Source organism: Phragmites australis, chromosome 17 (genome assembly GCF_958298935.1).
Source record: "Phragmites australis chromosome 17, lpPhrAust1.1, whole genome shotgun sequence".
NCBI classification, from domain to species: Eukaryota; Viridiplantae; Streptophyta; class Magnoliopsida; order Poales; family Poaceae; genus Phragmites; species Phragmites australis.
The window spans coordinates 28,098,916-28,119,559 of record NC_084937.1 but is presented as its reverse complement, the minus strand read 5'-3'; the positions used below and the strand labels follow the sequence as shown (position 1 = coordinate 28,119,559).

General features: G+C 43.2%; 3 protein-coding genes across 4 annotated transcripts; 1 reads left to right on the top strand and 2 right to left on the bottom strand.

Annotated features, from left to right (window-relative positions):
- Window positions 1-473: 473 nt before the first annotated feature.
- Window positions 474-1,089, bottom strand: LOC133897374 (small ribosomal subunit protein bTHXm). The gene has a single exon (XM_062338089.1). The coding sequence runs from the start codon at window positions 1,010-1,012 to the stop codon at window positions 749-751; it is 264 nt and encodes an 87-aa protein (XP_062194073.1). The 5' UTR covers window positions 1,013-1,089; the 3' UTR covers window positions 474-748.
- Window positions 1,090-3,762: 2,673 nt separating this feature from the next.
- Window positions 3,763-8,855, bottom strand: LOC133897862 (kinesin-like protein KIN-7J). Its single transcript, XM_062338691.1, has 13 exons — window positions 8,506-8,855; window positions 8,321-8,410; window positions 8,147-8,247; window positions 7,288-7,401; window positions 7,103-7,184; window positions 6,941-7,008; window positions 6,796-6,861; window positions 6,569-6,693; window positions 6,075-6,408; window positions 5,826-5,942; window positions 4,837-5,739; window positions 4,288-4,583; window positions 3,763-4,170 (listed from the first exon to the last, which is right to left on the bottom strand). The coding sequence occupies exons 1-13, from the start codon at window positions 8,669-8,671 to the stop codon at window positions 3,858-3,860; spliced, it is 2,775 nt and encodes a 924-aa protein (XP_062194675.1). The 5' UTR covers window positions 8,672-8,855; the 3' UTR covers window positions 3,763-3,857.
- A 6,358-nt stretch (window positions 8,856-15,213) lies between these two features.
- LOC133897546 (B-box zinc finger protein 18-like) lies at window positions 15,214-19,613 on the top strand. 2 transcript variants are annotated; one of them, XM_062338313.1, is made up of 6 exons: window positions 15,214-15,550; window positions 17,678-17,753; window positions 18,418-18,514; window positions 18,610-18,725; window positions 18,812-19,054; window positions 19,168-19,613. In XM_062338313.1, the coding sequence occupies exons 3-6, from the start codon at window positions 18,424-18,426 to the stop codon at window positions 19,252-19,254; spliced, it is 537 nt and encodes a 178-aa protein (XP_062194297.1). In that variant the 5' UTR covers window positions 15,214-15,550; window positions 17,678-17,753; window positions 18,418-18,423; the 3' UTR covers window positions 19,255-19,613. The 2 variants fall into 2 exon arrangements, with proteins under 2 accessions (XP_062194297.1, XP_062194296.1); XM_062338312.1 differs by lacking the exon at window positions 17,678-17,753 and having other exon boundaries at window positions 15,216-15,550.
- Window positions 19,614-20,644: the final 1,031 nt, after the last annotated feature.

The window sequence follows — 20,644 nt, the reverse complement described above, 5'->3', positions numbered from 1 at the left end:
AGAGCTTATTGCCATGGAGATCTTCCCCAAAAAATGGGTGGAGGTGGAATAATAGGCTATGTGCTGCTTGACATTTGCAAACAATTCATGGCTCGTTATTATTATTTTGGTTGAGAACTCAGCATGGGGTTGAAATGAACTCAGCTTGGTGCTGAAGTATGTAATAAGGGCCAGACTGCATGCATCTTAGGATGTAGAGGCTAGAATTTGTTTTCCTTAATCTAAAAGGAAAAATGTACCTCCAACCTCTTGTAAATACATGGTTCCAATTGTGTTCAAGATACACTTATAATTTGGATTGGTCACCTTTAACATACCAGACCAGTTGCTTGGCAGGCGCCACTTCATTATGTATGTCATGCGAGTGCAACTAGTGACGATAGTAAAACAACACAGAGTGAAAATCCAATCTAAGCCGATATCCTTTGATATTTCTATTGATGAGCACGGGGAGTATCATGAACAGCAGAATGAATAAACGATCAATAACTATAAATTCATTTTCCAAGTATCAGCATCCAGATAGCACATGCACCGACAGAAGGATGAAACAGAAACATATTTCACCCATCAGGATTGCATTGGGCAAAGTTGAATCACAGCAGTTCGATAGTACATATCTGACACCACGCAATGAGAAACAACCAAGTAAAATGTAGCTAGCTGGAAACGGAGAAATGGCAGCAACCGTTGCAGTAAACCTGAAGTACCCTCGCGAGCCGAGGAAAAGGGGAGGGGAAGCCCGCGCTCAGATAAGCTTGAAAGGGAGGGGCCAGGGTGTGGAACGGGGCACCTCGACGCGGTCCTTGATGCGCTCGATCTTCTTCTCCCGCTTCGGCCGCGCGTTGCCGTAGGAGCCCTTGAACCGCTTCCCCCGCTTGGTCTTCTTGTCCCCGCGCCCGCACGTCACCGCCTCCGCCTCCGCCGAAGCGGCCGCCAACGGGACGGGGACGGGAGGGCGCGCCGGTGTCATCCGCCGCACAAATGCCGCCGCCGCCAACCGCATCGCCATGCCGCCGGGTTCGGTCCCTGCCTGCCTGCCGCCGCCGCCGCCTGTGGAAGAGGAGTGAAACGAGCACAAGGGTTGCAAGGCCCAAGGGAAACTAAAAAAAACCAGGATTGGTTTTTTTCTTCTCGGCCCAATAAAAAACCGTCCAGTATTGAAACGGACTTTCTAATTTTTCTACGGGCGTCCGCAAGGTCCTGGTCCGCAATGGTGCCAACAATGAGGTGGCGCAGGTCAATAGTTGCACGTGGTTCGAAAAAAAAATTATTACCAAATTTCAAATGCTAATATTTACGAAATCATACACTCGATTTTTAATCCTGTAACCTAACCGTAGACTTAATATGTCCTAACGAAACCTTTTATCATCATCTCATTTGCCGTACCATCTCATTCCCCTTTAGAGCGACACCTTGTTATTTTGTCATCGCATCGCCTCCTCCCTGTCCCAATCTGCCATCCATAGAACATGACGATCGGAAGATCATCCACAAGGTGTAATCCTTTTGTAAGTAAAAAAGTGTGTTTTTAATTGGAAGTGTGTGAACGAGTGAAAAGTGTTTTCTGAATTGACTTAAGGTGTTTTCTCTTTTCTGAAAAAATTTAAAAGCGGATCTATGAATAGAGTCGAAACAAAATATTTTCCACTTTCAGTTAATGATAATCGAAACCTATCGGGTGATTCTAGTCATAGTTTAGCATAACGCGGCTCTACATAAAGAAGCCAACGACTCTGGCTTTCGTAGCAAGCGTGTTAGCAGAATGTAGGTGAATTAGATGTACATTGATGCAAAGTATGTCAGAACAGCAATACATCATGCAGTTTGGTGCCCAGGGGTCGGCAACCCTTGCTGATCATTTTTTAAACGCGTATTAGTTTGGACTAATCAACTTCGTTAAGCAAATGCCATCGCTGAAACAGTTTTCTCGGCAGGCTGGAGCGCCTGCTTCCCCGGGAGACTCTTTCCGCGCATGGGGCTGACTCTTGGCGTCGAACCCCTAGTCCGCGAGAGCGAGCTCCTGCTGTAAAACCCTGAAACTTTAAGGAAAATAAAACTTCGATTGGGAAGGCCAAAGAGAGGGTGAGAAATTGGCTTTTTGAATTGCAGCTGGGATGAAAGGTTGAAGACCGTGAATTCATAGATCTCGTCCAAATAATTTCGTATGATTACTCAGATGTCATGTTTAGAATTAGGATGATTGATATATGATAAATCAAAATTTGGACTTGTAAGATAAATTAAAAGAAAACAAAAGCAATGTCACATTCCACCTTCTGTCCTACTCAGCCTCTCCTACGCCATGCCTTATAGGTTAAGGTGTCGCTAGCGGATCCAATTCCTCTGATTTAAAAAGGAGTGAAGTGAGAGTAGAACAGTAGATTATGAGAAGAGCTACGATACCCTGACTTTGATTACTATAGCAAAGTTACTATATATATAGAAAAACTACAGATATTTCACTATGACGATGGTACTGTAGTAGTCTGAAGTGTTAAATCAAATACATTCATTCACGATTCAACATCTCACGATGGAGTGAAATCACCACCGTGAAGTTAGACGATCTCCGTCCATCCCTAGCTCACCTACTCCTATGGACTCTAGCCCTAGCTGTGCCCGCCACAGGTGCCCTCTGCTTGCCTGCGCCCGTTGCCTGGCTGCTGTCCTAAGTGCTGCCGCTGCTGTGCGACAAGGGAGCAAGGGAGGGGCAGAAGAAGAGGAAGGAGACGTTGTTGTGCTGATGTCACCAATTCGAGGAGAAGGGAAAAAGAGAAGCAATGAAGAAGAACCAAGGGAAGAAGAAGAAAATGAAGAAAGAAAGAGAAAAGGGATTTCACGGTGTTCATCAAAATTCTGCATAAATTCATGATCTTCCTTACGGTGGCAACTTCTAATTAGTTCTCTAGAATGCATGCCTTTTTGTCTGGGAGCTGATTTGGACACTGGTTGATCTATACCGGTTTTCACGTTATTTATGCAGATTTATTCAATGATAATCTGGTATTAAACGGTGTATAATATCTATGTAGCCTTAAAACCAAAGTTGTAGGTTTTGTCATTATTCTTTCATATAGTATTTGAACACTGAATCTGATGCATAGGTCGGGAGCTATGAAGGGACAACGCGGTCGCAGGAGCCACGGCCCAAAGCAAGGAGCGAGGGGTGTTTGCAGGCGTGGGAGGGCAGACGAAAATATGTTGGGGGGACGAAGGGCGTAGGCAGACAAAAATCATTGGATGGACAGGGATGCAGAGCGAAAGCGGTCCACATGTCGGGAGCGAGGGATTCAGGGGTGGACGTAAGATTCAGTGGACACAGGACTCATTACATGCTTTTTAAGTATGAGATATATTTGTTTGAGACGTACAAAATTAAGGGCATGATGCATTAATTTTTTATAATATTTTCTAGGATTTCTCTTTTTTTCTTAGCGTGTTTCATCTCAGACCACCGTAGAGCTTCTAAGAAGCCTTTAATTAGTAACAGTAAGATTTTCAAATATGGCCCGAGAAGGCCCGAGAAGGCCAGAGAAGGCCAGAGAAGGTCAGGATAATGCAAAGATTGTCAGAACAGCAATACATCATGTAGTTTGGTGCAAAGGAGTTGGCATCTGATGTCGGTTTATTTGATCGTTTCACAATACTCCCGCTGTAAAATCGATCGCATATTCACATCCATAAGCTTAAAAAGAAATAAAGGCACGGGCTCCAGTGAAAATCAGCATTGCGGTGAATTCGCCTCCGGACAATAGATATCCTCTAAGATGTATTCATCATCTGGCACCATGCCATTGTCACTGAGTCATCATGGCCGTCATTGTCATATCATCATCGCCACAATGCTTAATTTAGGAGTAAGCACCGACCCAGCTGAAAGATCTCCGATCAGCTCGTGGGTTCAGTGTGAAGCTCAACCCAAACATCTCCTTGATGGCCTGCCCCCGCTCCAGATGTTCGACTAGCTTTGCGACAATAGCGGCGCTCTCCCTCACGTGTTCCATGTCAGTCTGTGCCCAGATGCGGCGCGATAGCTGCAGCCTCCTCTGTTTGGAGTTCAGATCTATCCCCCACTTAGTGTAAAGGCTCTCCCTTTCTGCAAGATGAAATCTCCTCAGCATCTGCCTGTAGAGCATGTCTCTTTCATGCCGAAGATTCCTCAAGCTGCCGGGAACAAGGATTCACAGAATCTATTAAGTGCATATGTTTCACAGAAAAAAAAAACTGAAAATGTGTTGATTTGATCAATTTAATGGCTGCATATGAACTGTGATAAGTTACCTTGATGTAACAGTAGCATTAGGCTCATCACCAGCACTGAACGAATTTTTAATGAAGGACAATCTCCTGTGCTCTACTTCCAAGTAGATGTTATCTGCCTTATCTCCCTTGAAGAGGAGGAAAAAGTAAGTTCTGTGTACTATAGAGACATTGCACTCCTGCCATAACTCAATAATTTCTTGCTGTTTTGTCTCGAAATGAATAGGCCACCGAGAAGGAGACTCGACGGTGGTCACTGAGGAATCTGTGCCACCATCTTTGACATTTTTCGGGGGCGCTAAATCTTCATTCTGCTGCTTAAATAGATATATTGAGACAACAAAATCAGTTTGATGAACTAAAAAAGATGTGGGCATTAAGAAATAATGTGGGTCTTATATACAGATACAACTAGACAACTGGTCAATTTTTCCTACCTTGTAAGCGATCGTGATGCTATTATTCTTATTGGGGCAAATAGCATATATTGCTTGTGTAAGGGAAAATATGATGTCCATTAAACATAATTCATGGAGAGATCATTTTCATATGTTAAAAAAATGCTCTTACCTGATTTCCCCGTAGGTGTGATGTATGGTGCTCTTTTGACGTCTCCTTCACTTCCGTGATGCAGCTGATGTCACTAATAACGCCTTCCTCTTCAGCACTGCAAGTGCTCTTGTGTGCATCAGCATCAGATGCAACTCGTCCAAAGGCCACAGGACAGTCCAATGGACGATCATTTTGGTGGTCACCGTTTTCAGGATACAGGCTTCTCCTGACCTTCTCTGGCCTTCTCGGGCCATATTTGAAAATTTCACCTGGAGGTGTCATGTTCATGTCCACTGAATCATCAAACCAACTATTCGGAATGACCATGAAGCTAGCTCGGCAGCTTCTACTCCTGCTTAGCACACTATCCCTGGAGCTTACTACACACCTCTTCAGAGCCAAAGATTCGTCAGTGTTAGGTTTTTGGGTATCAGAAGATGGGTCAAAATCGCACGTATACAGTTTGATGGCATTGTCTACTGTGCTTGTCGTGCTTTCACCATGCTTCTCTTCGCTTACCTCTGCGTCCGCATGGGATCTACCTGCAGGAAAGAATCCTTGGCTATTCCTTCTCCTGAGCTCATTTGTTTCAATGCATTGGACTTCCTTGCAATGCTCCTCAGAGACCTCAGGTGAAGCCTCCCTTTTTGCTTGATACATCTCTAAGCTATCAGAAATATGGTTGCTCATTGGGTGTAAACTGGAAATTGACTGTTTATCCATTGTTTGTTGATGCCGCTTCGCTGTTCGTTCAGGGAGATTTGGGTCATGATGACGACCGTTGCAGACGTGTGATGCATCAAGCGCTTTTGAGCCGAGATCATCTTGATCTTCGTAAGCAGCATCGTAAGTATCAGAAGAAGAAAACGCATCTTCAGACACATTACGTGGAAGGGACTCTGAAGACCGATTACGTTCACCCTGTCAGAAGTAGGGTAATTAGTTGGACATTACAAAGATTGCTGCATCGTTTTTAAAAAGGAGGCCAGTAATAAGAGAGCAAATACCCATGGCCTTGCTGTGCGGTCATCGATGTGCCCATCGCTTGCAACTCTGCGGAAACTGTCAAGTTGGGATTGAACAGTGTCTTTCTGCTCCATCAATTCCTTCAGCTGTTCTTCCAACTGAAAATCCATCACATTTTTTATATCACAAAACAGCATACATTCTAGAAAATGCGCAAGGATATAGGGATGAAATCATCATGAGCGCGGAGATGAAAGCAAAGGACTCGTTGTCGTTGAGAGTCACGGCACCTGTTTAATCAGTTCATCCTTCTCTCTCAAAGCCTCAGCGTGAGTACTGCAAGAGACTGATCCAGGGAACTTGAGCTCATTCTCTAGCCTCGCAAGTTCTCTCTGAAGATGTTTCACCAATGTCTTGTCTGACATCACCACATTGACCTGTGCGTCAGTAACTACATCTTTCGCACAGTTAGCGAACAAAAGCGTGTTCCTGGATTGCTCAATGTGACAGTGTGCTGGGCTCATTGTGCAGATAATAGCCGTCCTCGCGTTGCCTCCCAAAGATGGCTGTAATATGCGAGTGAGCTTCGAATCTCTGTAAGGGATATGGCCGTTTCTCCCCTTGCTGCATCAGGAATGAGTTGTCCAAATTCAGGTGTACAAGAATGGCAACGTTAAAGGGCATTTAAACCAAGAGAAATTGTAAAGTAAAGGTGTAGGACTAATATGATTGGAAGTGTAGTTTTGCTCTGCCAAAGACAGATGACAAGAGCACTTGAACAGACCTGAGTTGGCGAATGACCTTTCCCAGTGTAAGCAGACTTCTGTTAATATGGCTGCCTTCCTTCAGCCTCATACCAGCTGATTGCGTTTGAGAGGCACGCTCACTTCCGGCTAAATCAACAAAATTCTGCCCAGTTTTTTTTTTTTTTTGGGTGAAACTCAAGAGGCCAATGCATGGAACAATGTCCTATCTGAATGAGCTAGCAAAGCATAACGAAGATATTCGTACCACACAAGCCAGAAGGGTGCTCGAGTTGCCTCGTCCCATGAACTGCTTTGTCGAACTCTCGATCGTCTGCGGTTCACAAGTTTACAATAAAAATCAATTCTTGCAGAAACAAATGCGCATAATTCAGTATTGCAGAAGAGCCAACCAGTCTGAGTATCTGGTGAGATCTGGAGCTTGTTTCATTCAGAGTAGTTTCCCCAATCTGTCTTTGAGCTGTCCCACAAACCAAAAGGATTAGCGCAGGCGAACAAACCAATGAGGTGCTGCTCGTTTCTTGGAACAGAAATAAAAAGTTTCAGTTCCATACCTTCACACACAGCAAGGAGCTCCAAGAGATGACCTTTGTCCCTGAGAGTTCCCTCGGTGAGTTTCTCTACGACAGTTCCTTTCTGATCGAATCCAGAATGGCCAATGAATGAACATTAGTTGTACAGAAACACGAGAAGACTGCAAGTTAGTTGCTTTCAGGTGACACCATTAAGAGCAGTTCACCTCCGGATCATCAAGAAGCCTTAGAGGCGTCGCGTCGGGGATCAAGAGATCCCTCACAGCTTCGTTGTATATCTCCATCGCCGAAAATTTCAAGATGAACTCCCTCTCAGGATGCTGCAGAGACCAGAACAGAACTTGAAGACGAAGAAGCAGAGAATCACAGTGAAATCAAAGCGGTGCATTGATTCAGGGGAAAAAATAGGTGGATCCTATTCTTCAAGCGTCTAATTTTTTTTAAAAAAAAAATAGACGACAATCAAGATAATTACAATAATACCTACTAAAATGTTAGATCACAACAATGATACTCTCCATCATCTAGTATCATGGTGTACTGTAAAGGTTCTCCTATAGAGCCATTCGATAGGTTTCTTTGAGAGTCTAAAATTAAAAAAATAGACGACACTTGTAAGCCGTTGGATAGGTATCCATCCAACGGCTCACAGCCGTTTTCAACCTCCCACCCTGCGCCATGCTGGCTCCCCCGCCTTCCTCCCTACCCTATAGTCATCTTCGACGGCGTTCTCGGAGCTGGATTTGCGCCCACCACCCTGCCGCGCTAACCTTTGGATTTTCGTGCTCCCTCACCCTATCTAGCCCACCGACCGTCCTCCTCCACCACAGTCGATGGCATCCCACCCCGTGCCCGCCTTCTCCTCCGAGCCGGCCTGCCTTCTTAGAGATTCATCTAAAGAGGACAAAGGAATGCCACCCCGCCCCCAAATCAATTCCCCCGTTGGGACCGGAGCGTGAAAAAGGATTTCAGACGCCTGAGATTCAAGAAGCGTGAAAAAGGTAACAAGGAACAAATGAAATGAACCGGCAGAGCTGCAGCTAGTTCTGAGTCCTGACTTCTCACCTTGTCGATGTAGTCGTAGATGTCCGACATGCTGTGTTCCGTGATGCCGACCATGGTGTAAGTCTTGCCGCTGCTCGTCTGCCCGTACGCGAATATGCTTGCTGCGGTGCAGAGAACAAAATCGCGTGAAGGCTTGTTGAAACCAACGGTGGTGTTGCTACGATGCGTACGTACAGTTGATTCCGCTGAGCACCGATAGAGCCACATGCTTGGCCCCTTCCTCGTACACCTGCTTCGTGCTGCACTCCGGGCTGAACACCCGGTCTGAAGAGGAGAGCAATGTGAATGAGCCGCACGAGAAGGTAGGCGGCCATTGCGACGGCACGCGAGCAGCGCGACATGACGGGATGCGTGCTCACCGTAGGTGTAGGCGGCGGGGAACATGGCGCGCTCGGGAATGTTGCCGCGGAACATGAGGGTGGTTGGGCCGGCGCACTCCCATTCGGAGCCGTCGCCGCGCTCCGCCTCCCGCGCGTTCACCGGCCGCAGCCGCACCGACACCACGATCCGCTCTTCCCCCGCCATCGCCCGCCCGCGCGCGGCGGTCCGCGTCTGCTCGCCTAGCCTGCCTTCCCTGCTTGCTAACGCGACACAAAATGAAACAAGCAACCAACCGTCACCAGACGCTCGCGGGCATCACAATGCACACCACCAAACAGCGTCGTGTTCATGCGTATCGAGTGCAAAGTGCATTGGAGCGAGCAAAGGCGCTTGAGCAGAGGCCGGCAGGCACCCTGCGATGTGACGCGACACGCGAGCCCCGTGAGACCGTGAGGTCGGTGCGCGATCGGTGTTGGCCGCGGCTGCCGTGCGGGCCCGAAAGCGCCGCGCCAACGGCCAGTGCGGCCGCTTGTGCGCCGCATCTCTATCCTTGAAAACCACGCGCACAGCACGGGAGACGGGACCAGAGCACAATGTCCGTGCATGGCGAGTGAAACCAAAAGGAAAATATAAAATGCAGCGTGCAATGTGCATTCGCTCTGGATGTTGGGCGAAGACGAGCGGCGACGTCGTTACCTCCGGGAGGACGGTGGCCGCCGCTCGCTGAAGCCGGCCGTCGACGCGAAGAGGAAACGAAATGCCGGCGACGGCGAGGCGCTTCTGTTCTTGTGCCGCGTCCTCCTCCCCTTCTTCGCGCGAGGAAAGAGAGGAGGAGGAGGAGAGGGAATGGACGGCACGGGGCAGAGCAGGACAGGAGAAGGTGGTTCCTGGCTTGCTAGAGTTAGCTGGAAAAAGAAAAGGTGAAAACGAGAAAGAGGCAGGGAAAAGACTAGCCTAGCCGGGCCGGACTGGCCAATCATCTCATTTAGGATGCTCACAGGGGACCCGCGTGCCTGCATGCCATGTGCGGTGACCGGTGAGCCGGTGCGGTGCCGGAGCGCATGGTGAAAGGACGGCGCCGAGAAAGCCGTGCTAAATTTAACCGTTCGTCAGTTGACCGTGCCGTGGCCTTGTCAAGGAAAAAGGAACGATGGCTAAAATACACAGCGGCAGCGGCAGTTGTCCATTGGCACCCTCGCCGACCTGGCGTCGCCGGGGCCATGGGTGGGAACTGGCTTTTCCAGAGCTCAGGGTACGAGTTGGCAGCGGTGACGACGATCATGGGGAGCGCCTTTAGCGCTCTGTTTCTGTGGGCACGGCCGGCCGGTCGGCAGCTCGCTGTTCATGTCCATGGGCGGCTTTATTGGTATCGATCAACTTCGGCACGGCAGACATTGGTACCGGTTGTGTGAATGGAGGCAGCACAGCAGCAGATGGGCCGGTTGCCAACGTTCAGCTTTGCTCAGGCTGGTCCTAGAATCAGCGCCTCGTCATTGAGGCTCTTCGGTCTCCGAGCTTAGGATCCGGTTGGGGATTTCTCCTGCCGTTTCTCTGGACCAAACTCAGTGTGAATGAGGCAAATGGTCCAGCTAGCTACCACTTGAATGGTTCTTGGGTCATCTATCATTTGTGTTCGCCAGTTCGGTGTTTTAATATGCCTATCCGAACGTTGTTTGAATTTATATCACCGTGGCTGAGAACTTGATAATTAATAATTAAAGATTTATATGAAATATATTATGTTCTGGTAATAGAGTACCATAGTACGCATATATGTTATCTTGCACGATAGGTCTAATAACCGCTCTAAGGTAAATAAGACATATAAGAATATCTTAGACAGTTCATTGTGTTCCACATGAAAATATACTCGAATTAGAAAAGAATCCTCCAGGTAACACGATCCGTAAAAGTATAGTATGTCTTGTCGACCTGACTATGCAAGGAGAAGAGAGTGTACGATAGGTATAACAAGCCACAAAGAGCCAAAAAGGAATAAATAAAACCAATACGAGGTCGGATAGAAATAAAAACAATCCATTAAGATTTAGACACGCACTCATTGTAATAGGTTTTTTTTTTCCTAAGATTAATTAAGACATCACATGACATAGTGCTATTATCTTAAAAAATATCCGAACATGTATAAAATTATGTGTACTACTCTTTGATACGCATAGTTGATAAACATGTATCCTACTTTAAATAAATATTTGCACGATTTATTTTACTAATTATCGACATTTGGTGTCACCCATAGGGATACAACAAGATATGCCTTCATCAACTAAGCACATTAAGCCTCCGACAATGAGCTACTCCGATGACCGGTTCTATGATAACTTCGGACCCAACATCTACATGAAGTCCCACAAGTTGGTGGAGGTCCCTTGATCTTCGATGGCAAATTTTAGCCGTTGAGCCCAGGAACTCGAAGGTCAAGATGATTACTCACGTGATCATGTGGCTAGTAGATTAAAAAAAACCAAGTACATAGTCGCCAAGATAGAGCATGAGATTTCGAAGGATGAACCTCACTTCTTCGACGCAACTACAGATGAAGAAGACATATAAGACTATAGTGTTAATGCACTATATTTCGTGATAACATCTAGACCCTTCTCTATTTATAAGGCAAGAAGGTTTAGCAACTATTCCGTGAAGAACGATGGCGTTACCGCTCTAAGTTAACGGTGTTCGTGGCGTTTCGAATTTCTAAGTATCTTTTCAGACTTCATGATTGTTCCAACTCCCCTAAGCCGTCACGCATATTTAATGTGATATTCCATGAGGATAGAAAAAGGGAAGATGTCCTTTGGACTTTTGCAGTCGGAAGTAATTTCTTAACTAGACAAGCCTTTATAAGTAGAACTCTATTCAGTTAGCGAAATTCCTTAACTAGCAAAGGTTATATTCAGTTGGAGATAATTCCCTATTAAAGAGAATATTTCTTATCAAGGACTATTCCTAACTATGTGAGTTTTAGTATGGTCAAACTCTAGACTACACATAATCCAGTCATCCTCTGTTGAGCATTGTTAGGGGGCTATCTAACAAGAAATAAATAATTAATAAATACATATTTTTTTTTAAAGAATATGGTATACCCTTAAAACAAGTATTAATTGCACACGTGTCCTTAACCCGATATTGTAGATTCTACATCCGTTATGGGGCAAATAAGACATGTGTCGATATTTTTGACAATTTATTATGTTCCACACGAAAATCATCCTCATATAAAGAACGAATATTCTACATATTCAGAAAGAATAATACAATTCAGAAAGGTTACACTCGGTAACTCCGAGTATATTACTTCTACTTGATCTGACTATATAAGAAAGGGAGAGGGTACGTCCAAAGGCATCTGATTCTGAGCTAGACAATCAAATTGTAAGCAAAAAGCCGGACAAGCAGAGCAAGTCTAGTCAGATAGGAGCAAAATTAATCCATTGAGATTCATAAGCAGCTATAAGCCACTATTAGATTCATCCGACTAGGATTCTAGGATTTAAGACACAAAAGAACTCACCGAGATGATTAGGATTAGATCTCAACACATCCCTAATATAATTATCTATTTCTAAGAATAATCTAGGTGAAACAAGATGTAGAGTTATTATCCTAAGTAAGATATAAATTGTATAAAATCTCGTGCCATTCTTTTTGATACATACAGTTGATGACTAGTTATTCCTACTCTAAATAAATATTTATATAATTGATTTTACCAATTATTGATAGTAAGAATTCCTCATTGAAGAAGGGCACAAATAGAAGTTGGTGTGTCCTAATCACAAATATAAGTTGCCAAATTCGATTTGAGGACATAACTTCATAGAGAACTTGCATAACGGTAAATATCAGTGGCCAAATTTTGGTGATGCAAAAACTTTTGATTTTGTTTTTAAAAAAATAGCAGAAATATGTGTCCGTTTTCTAACAAAAAATAGGCGCATCTTTCACGTTGAACGAGCCATAAATATAGATCACCTGTTCAGTGGTACACTGGGCGATTTAATTAAAAACATAAAAAATTTGTGTTTCAATGGTCTCAAACCTTCAAAACACTATCTAAATAGTTATAAAAAAATCTTAAAAAATTTGTGGTGTAGAAAATGATATTATCTAGCGCTCAACAAATTTTAACTCAAACAATTACTTATACAATGGGAAAAAAAGACAAATTTAGCAATTCTTATCTTACAGATCATATTTTTGTCCGAACATTTGTGAAAAGCTAAATGGTTGCATATTTTGCACTACCACATTTGTTTCACAGTTTTTCATGACTATTTAGATAGTGTTTTGAAGGTTTGAGAGTATTAAATCGTGATATTTTTATAATTTAAAATAAATCATTGAACACCTTTTTTGTTAATTTTGAAAATAGACACATATTTATGCATTTTTTTTAAAAAAAATCAACATCATTGTCTCATGGGCTTGTTGCGGTAGCCACGTACTCCAAACAAACTGGATGGGCCGAGATGTTGCCGAGGTGACTCTGTGCAAGCAATCATATGCACAACGTGGCTCATTTGCAAAGTGGAAATTTTATGATTTTTATATTTTTAAATAAAAAACTGCAAACATATACGCCTATTTTGATTTTTTTAAAATCTAGATGATAGCATCCTCTACATCATATATTTTTTAATTTTTCATTACTATTTCAATATTTTTTTGAATTTTGAGAGCTTTGGAATATAATATTTTTTAATTTTTAAACTTATTGTGTGTTGGAAGTGTTATCCTTCCAACGGATGACATGATAATTTTTCAAAATTAATATATATATTTGTAATTTTTATTTAAAAATATAAAAATTCAAAAATTTATTGCCTCTTGCAAATTATGTATGAAAAAATCCAACAATAAAATGATCCTTAAACAAAAATAAGCTCAAAATAGGGGCTGAGTCTGTTTATGTCAATGTAAAAGTCCTTATTTTAAGGGTTTGTTTGTTTAAGTTTTTATTTTTGGTTTTTTCTACTCGTAGAGTTAGAAGCCAAAACAAATGCGATTGTTGCTTATGAGAAAATGAACTAGAAGCTAAGAAATTGAGAATAGTTTTCTTGAAAAGTGATGTGCTGAGAAATTAAAAATTGTTGTAAAAACTAACAGCTAAAATTCAAAAATAATTTTTCAAAAAAGACAAAAATATAGCTTTTAAAAAAAACTAAAAACAGAAATCCAAATAAAGGCCCCCGACTCTGTTTACTTTTTCGGAAGGGTAATCCTTTTTGGAACGAGGGAATTGACTCGTTTGTTGTGAAATTACTAGTACTTGCCTACTTGGCTTGAAGCTAAGGCCAACCGACCCCTGTTTTGAACGAGGGTATGCACTTGTCTGCTGTGAAATTACTATGCAAGCTGAGCTGAGGCCAACCTAAACATTGATCAGAGCCTGTTTGGAACCGAGGATTTCCAAAGAAACATCATATGATTTGCACTGCTTCGCGTGAGATTTCTGAAGAAATTACACGCTCTCTTGCCAAGCCTGAAGAGCATGATAGATTTCACCAGTGCCTAGCACGCAGGCACGGACACACGACGGTTGTGAGTTGTCGTCGCTAGGGATCACGACGGCCATCTGACGGCGCCGGTGGACGCTGGCCATGAACTCGGTGCACGGCGGACTCCGGAGGTCAGGAAGAAAGAAAAGCAGGGAAGAATGCGTGGCAAAAGCAGTCAGAAGAGTGTTTAATTGGTTATTTTTGATTGAACATGGTAAATTGAGTTTATGATTGGTTGATTAAATTTGAGATCGTATGAACATATGCAAAAGTTAAAGTTATGATTGTTTGTTCATATAAAGATAATTTTATAAAATTGATTAGTAATATTATCTACATTAATAGATAAAAAAAAACTTGTATTCACTAAGTTAAGATATAAAAAATTCAATTCGAGCATCCTTCCCAACCAAACTACTAACATACATTTACATTCGTCAAATCAGATTAAAACAATACATATAGATAAATCAAACTCGTAGGGCATCTCCAATATTTATAGATAACTATTATCCCTTAGTAAAAAGATTATATTTCTTAAAATTTATACAGAGATACCACTTTTCGTAATTCCGCATAACTTATAAAGAAGAGAGGGGTTGATGAGACTTGCAAATACTAGCTCTTTATCTCTCCTTTATAAAAACTAATATTTACTTCCTTTCTTCTCTATAAAATATAAAGGACCATACTAATCATAATATTAAGAAATATACTCTTTTAAATAAAAGATAAAGAGCTCTATATAATTATTGGAGATGCCGATATGCTCCGGGTAAAGAACCCCGTGCGGACACCCTATCGGTCCCAGATCCGGAGCCACACCCCTGAAATCCCGCCCCTTTTCTATTCCGTGGCGGACGCCCTTCGCGGGCCCACCGCCGCCTAAATCCTCAAATCCAAACGCAACTAACGCCGAGCCCATCCGCAGCAGCTAAACGTCACAGGCGAGGTGGCCCCACGTATTTTGTCCCCACTTGTAAGTGGAAGACAAGATGGTCGCCGTGTAGCTGGAGCAGCCCTATAGCATCAAATAGTGTTTGGCTACTGTCGACTTCAAAGTGGCCTGGGACCGGTCCATAGACCCAAAGAAAAAGTTACCTGCCACCCTGGCGTGGCTCAGTTGGTTAGGTGCATAGACCGCGCGCGCCTAGCGACGCGACGGTACGATGCCTCGAGAAGTCTGGGCCCACCACCTCGCGAGCCCTCGTCGCCCCACCACCACATCCAAATCAAATCTACTCCAGCTTCCGCCGTGTCGTCGCCCTCGCTTAGTCGCTGCCACATCTCTCGCCGTCCGTACTCCCGTGGGCCGTGGCCTCTGCTGCGCCTCCTCGTGCTCGTCCACCTCGGCCTTCTTCACCGCAGCGCCGCGCGGGGATCCGACTGGAGAGGCAAGGCGGAGCGGGGAGGCGGTGGTTTACCGTCGGGATGGAGTGGTGTCGGCGATGACGGTGAGAGCGGCGGGATGCGGACGATCTGCGACGTGTGCGAGAGCGCGCCGGCGGTGCTCTTCTGCGCGGCCGACGAGGCCGCGCTCTGCCGGCCCTGCGACGAGAAGGTGATCCACGCTCCCTCCTCCTTAAACCCTACCCGTGGAGCTCTGCATCCCTGTCGTAGATCGGGCTGAGCGCTACTTCGATTGGAGTGGCACACGGCGCACTGGTTGGCCCGATCGTTCGATTTGAGAATGCGATCTCGCGGATTGGTTAGCTGCGTTCGATTTCGTTAGGCGGTCTGCGTTTCCCATTATTTTACCCAATTTTTGTTCCATTTTCTCCATTTTGGTCATCCTGCATCTGTTCCAGTCCATTTTTGGTACCACACATAAAAAATAGTCACTGAGTATGGCATAGTCTCATACTAGTCCAAATAGGTAAGTGTTCAGTTCGGGCCGAGGGAAATTGAGGTATTCAAGCGGCACTCCAGTGTGCATTGTACTGGCAAGCTTCTCGGAGTTTTTTAGGTGGTAATTGAGTAGGGGGTGCATACTTTTTGGATTCCGGTGATTCTACGGCAATTGAGATCTAGTCTGTTTCTTAGAAACGGAAATATACTTATACGTTTTTGTCATGAGATGAAAACATTCCCTGCATATATTCAGTTTAGTTAGCTGAATCAGATTATCAGAGATTCGGAAGATCTTCACTGAGTGAATCTGTGAGGGAATTTGCTTAAAATATTTCACTGGATCTCGTGGTTATCTAGCTAGGTGGATGGTTGACATCACCGGCATGTGTCTGTTTGTGGGTGATGAGCTTGCCATGAATTCTGTGCGACTAACAGCGAGCGTATTGGGGATAAGTAATAGTGAAGCTGCTCATATTTTGGTATATGCTTGAGTTGACCTTGTCAAAAGAAATCATAGACCAAATACTATGATTATAATTTTACAAAGTGTCTAGTGTCTACACCACTTTGTTGTTCACGGCTTCATGCGTTAACAAGGGTTTTAGCCCTTGGAATGGTATGCTTCTAAGCTTACTTTAAGTGTGGTTGCCAGATGGTGAATCCTTTTCCGGACTCGCTAAATGTTTACATGGAACATAATGTATTTGTTGGTTTGGCGTTCAAATTTCGATGTTCCAAGTTCAGTCCCATTACACATAGTTTCAGTACAGTATGAATGGTTTACATGTGTCGAATTTGTGGCAAAGCTGTTGCACCATTGGGTTGGAAGTAGGTTCTCGAACTCTTTGTTGGCAGTTCTTGATGCTACTAAAGTTATTGACAGGTTATGTCATGTTGGTTAAAACCATGATCATTTATCAAGGAGGACAGTGACTTCTTTACAGGGGTGAGCTGGGTCCTCATGATTTCAGGCAATTAAGATTTTTGCCATTAACTCATTACACAATATACAATTTTTTGACTGGGAATTATGACAATGCAGTTTATTGCATGAAATTCTCTGTACAAATCATAACTACAGAACCCTTAACAAAATTTTTTCCTCATATCTAATATTCTTAAACAACTCACATTAAAGGACAGTGATAACAGAATGGACATACCAAATTCTTAATGGGTAAATCAAGAATGGCCATCTTTTGACCTACACCATCTTTCTTATTCATATTCTGGAGGACAAGTTTAAAAAGTTACGTTTATCACTATTATATCTGTTTCAGACATACTATATGCTGATTGTATGCATGAAGCATAAGAAATCTTGTCTCATAAAGCTGATGACTGTGTACGGATATTTTAGGTGAGGTTTGTTATATACGCTTCTGTGTTTGGTATGTTGGGATTAGAATTCTAAATTTTCTTTGGTAAGAAACTTGAGTCATATTCTTTTCTAAAAAAGGAATTTGGCATCATGTTTTGTATTCTTTTCTACTCCAAGCTTACATACTTGTGCAGAAAATGCATCCTTGGTTTAGGATGATAGTAGTCAGTAAGTATGTTATCGTATATAGCAATTCCATATCTGGAACCACAGAGAAACCTTCAACAACTTCTGCTATCAACAGAAGTTCCCGTATTACTTGTTGCATGTTAGACAGATGTTTCCAGAGTGTCTTGATCTTTTTACCAAGCATGTATTGGTAGTGAATAGTGATTACGAAACCCTGAATGTAAATAGGTTGTCTGGGTGTTTGCATTGTTGAAGTGCGGTGAAATTTGCACCTTTAAGGCAAGGAATATTTTGTATTACTATCATGATGAAATCCATCTGCCACAGCATTACTACCTTCCAAATTTCATTCGGCGAACTGAAGTTTAGCAGAAAAATGAGGAGGTCATGTCCTCTTGTTTAGGTAACTTACAGCTCATCATAATAAGTATTCCTCAGTAGACTTCTTTTTCCAGCAATCCAATTCGGTCAGAGGAAATAGTTACATTTGCAGTTTAGTAGTTATATGTTGTGTGCATCCGGAATTTCAGACTTACAATGTGATTTGAGGTTCATCCTCTGATTGGAAACCAGTGTGGTTTTTTTTTTCTGGCAGATGCTGGTGATAAATTTTAACACATGTTAGTGTATGGGAACAATTTATCAGTAGGGATTATTTATTATTTTAACTAGTCAAATGCATGTGGAGAAGTTTTCTTTGACTTGATAATTGCATTCCATTTTTACCATCAGAAATTTGCCCTCTTAGAAACAACCTTCCATGGGTGAACTAGCTAGTCTGAGTTGGTGTTACACTGATGGAATTTCTCGGTGGTCTTTGATCGTGGTTTGATCCTGCATTAGTTAGCTCGGGCTTTCCTTTTCATCAGAAATGGTGTGTGCCTGGTGCTTGTGCAATGTCTTTCATGCAGTACCACTAGCATGAAAATAACAAATATTGTCTGTGATCATTGCTTCAGTTAATGCCCACCTTGATTGTCAACAGATTCTTTTTTTTTAACGAAGTTGATTGTCAACAGATCATCCTAATATGACTGTTTCTGATATATCTCCATGTTGCGATGCAGGTACACATGTGTAACAAGCTTGCCAGTCGGCATGTGAGAGTTGGACTTGCAGACCCTAATAAACTTGTCCGATGTGATATATGTGAAAATTCTCCTGGTATGCATTTCGATTCATGAATCCTCCTTTTTCCTCATTTAATCAAATAAACCTCGATTTTGTCTGGTTTCACATTGTTTGTCCTGTCAATGCAGCTTTCTTCTACTGTGAGGTAGATGGCACATCACTTTGCCAGAGCTGTGATATGACTGTTCATGTCGGTGGCAAACGAACCCATGGAAGATACCTGCTTCTAAGGCAACAGGTTGAAGTAAGTTGTTAGTCTATGACCAACCTGGCAACCTCAGATATCAATTTCGCATTTTTCTACTTCTTAAAGTTGGGAATTTTGACTAGTTTCCAGGAGATAAACCAGGCCATATGGATGATGTAGCCATGCAAACCAAAGACCCTGAAAACCAGAGAGACCAGAAGAAGGCGCCTCATTCAGTAACAAAGAAGCAAATGGCAAACCACCATAACGTCTCTGGTGATCCAGCCTCTGATGGTAATTGCGATGACCAGGGTAACATTAATTCGAAAATGATTGATCTTAATATGCGACCAGTTCGAACTCCTGGGCAGGGCTCGAATTCTCAGGTTTGTCATATTTTTACTATGGTCTAAGTCGTTTAAGTATCTATAGTGCCCTTTCCATTAATACTTACAATTTCCTCTGTTGCAACAATTTCTCTTCCTGATGGCAAATCCAGACTCAGGGGGTGGATCTTAGTGTGAACAACCATGACTCTACAGGAGTGGTGCCAACAAGTCATTACGAAAGAGACGCCAACAAGTAAGCACTGGAAGATGGGAATGTACATTTCTTCAACTACTGCTCTATAGCAGCTCACGGGGAATTTGAATCAGCTTGGTCTTAGAGGCCGGGCAAAAGATGTGTTATTGCACGTGGCGCCTCTGTTCCTAGTACTAGTACTACATTTTTTTGGCAGAGTTGAAGCTAACGACTGCATCTCAATTCGGCTTGTCGTGCCCAAGGCGCTATTTATTGTCAGGTGTATTCTCGTTACGATTGTCAGAACTCATGTCACATTGCCGTATAAAAGCGCAGTGGCTATCACCTGTGCGTTGGAGTGCTGTATGTCATTAGAAACTGTACAGAAGATTAATAGACTGCTCATTTTTCTGTGGCGGGATACGTTCAGCTAAGTTGAGCATGCGTAATGTAGAATGACACGCGACCACGACCATCCAGTTTGTTCATCGTTGGGGCGTTTATCAGAGAGTTCCAGTTCCAACCGTAACGGGGGCGTATCAAAGCATCCTGACCAAGAGTAAGATGTGAGGCTGGGACCCATTTCTTAAGAGTGTATTCGACACGTTTCATGCCTTTTGAGGGTGTGTCTGTGAGCTGTTCAAACACCCGTTGATTTTCAAAGGATGTGGTAAAAAATGGTTGCATCAAATGGCTATTCAATGTCTCTTAGAACTCCTGGGCTATCCATAGAGCAAAAAATTGCTTCAAGCAGCAAATGCACTCCTGGCTCACTTCTATCAGTTAATCTTATTTCATTTTTTTTTCTTTTGTTGTAACTTCTCAGATATGTCTTGTTTGATTATTTATATGCCCTCTCCGTTCAAAAGTGTAAGTCGTATTTTGTTTAAAAAATGCCAAACTTCAAAAGTTTTGACCGATGATTAGTTAAATTATATGCATGTTTAGTATACAAAATTTGTTTCAATAGATTTGTATTTCAAAGTACTTTTAATATGATATTGACTTTATAGAAATTGATACTAACATATTGTAAGATAAATTAAAGATCAAAGTTTATTTTTTTATGTTTTTTAAATAAAATACGGCAAATATTCTTAACGGAAAGAGTATTAATCGGTATGAGCGTGTCCCCCCTGTTCTTTCAAGAAACAAATGTGCTCTACAACTCGAGTTTTATCCAACCCATGCCACTTCCGCCAACTACGAGGTTAATCCTCTGCCGGCAACGGGAAAACAAACAATTGCACACCGCCGCGCGTGTAATCTCGGGTGAACGCGAACTGAAACAAATGACCAGCCGCCACACGCGCCCTCTGCCCTGGCTCCGAGCAGGGCACGACACCGGGCGCGCGGCAGGACAGGACAGGGAGCACGGCAAAAATCCAATCCCGCCTCGTCTACCCAGTCGCTTGGACTGGGAGCAAAGTACATTGAACTCGCGTAGCACGATG

Bases quoted from the DNA above. Each gene is read 5' to 3' on its own strand.
- LOC133897374 (XM_062338089.1), bottom strand. From the start codon at position 1,012: ATGGCGATGCGGTTGGCGGCGGCGGCATTTGTGCGGCGGATGACACCG.
- LOC133897862 (XM_062338691.1), bottom strand. From the start codon at position 8,671: ATGGCGGGGGAAGAGCGGATCGTGGTGTCGGTGCGGCTGCGGCCGGTG. The intron at 8,248-8,320 runs GTACGTACGCAT...TCTGCACCGCAG, and splicing joins GGTGCTCAGCGGAATCAACT to CAAGCATATTCGCGTACGGG. The intron at 4,584-4,836 runs GTAAGAGCATTT...TATCTATTTAAG, and splicing joins CACACCTACGGGGAAATCAG to CAGCAGAATGAAGATTTAGC.
- LOC133897546 (XM_062338312.1), top strand. From the start codon at position 15,458: ATGCGGACGATCTGCGACGTGTGCGAGAGCGCGCCGGCGGTGCTCTTC. The intron at 15,551-18,417 runs GTGATCCACGCT...GTTGCGATGCAG, and splicing joins GCCGGCCCTGCGACGAGAAG to GTACACATGTGTAACAAGCT. The intron at 18,515-18,609 runs GTATGCATTTCG...CTGTCAATGCAG, and splicing joins TATATGTGAAAATTCTCCTG to CTTTCTTCTACTGTGAGGTA.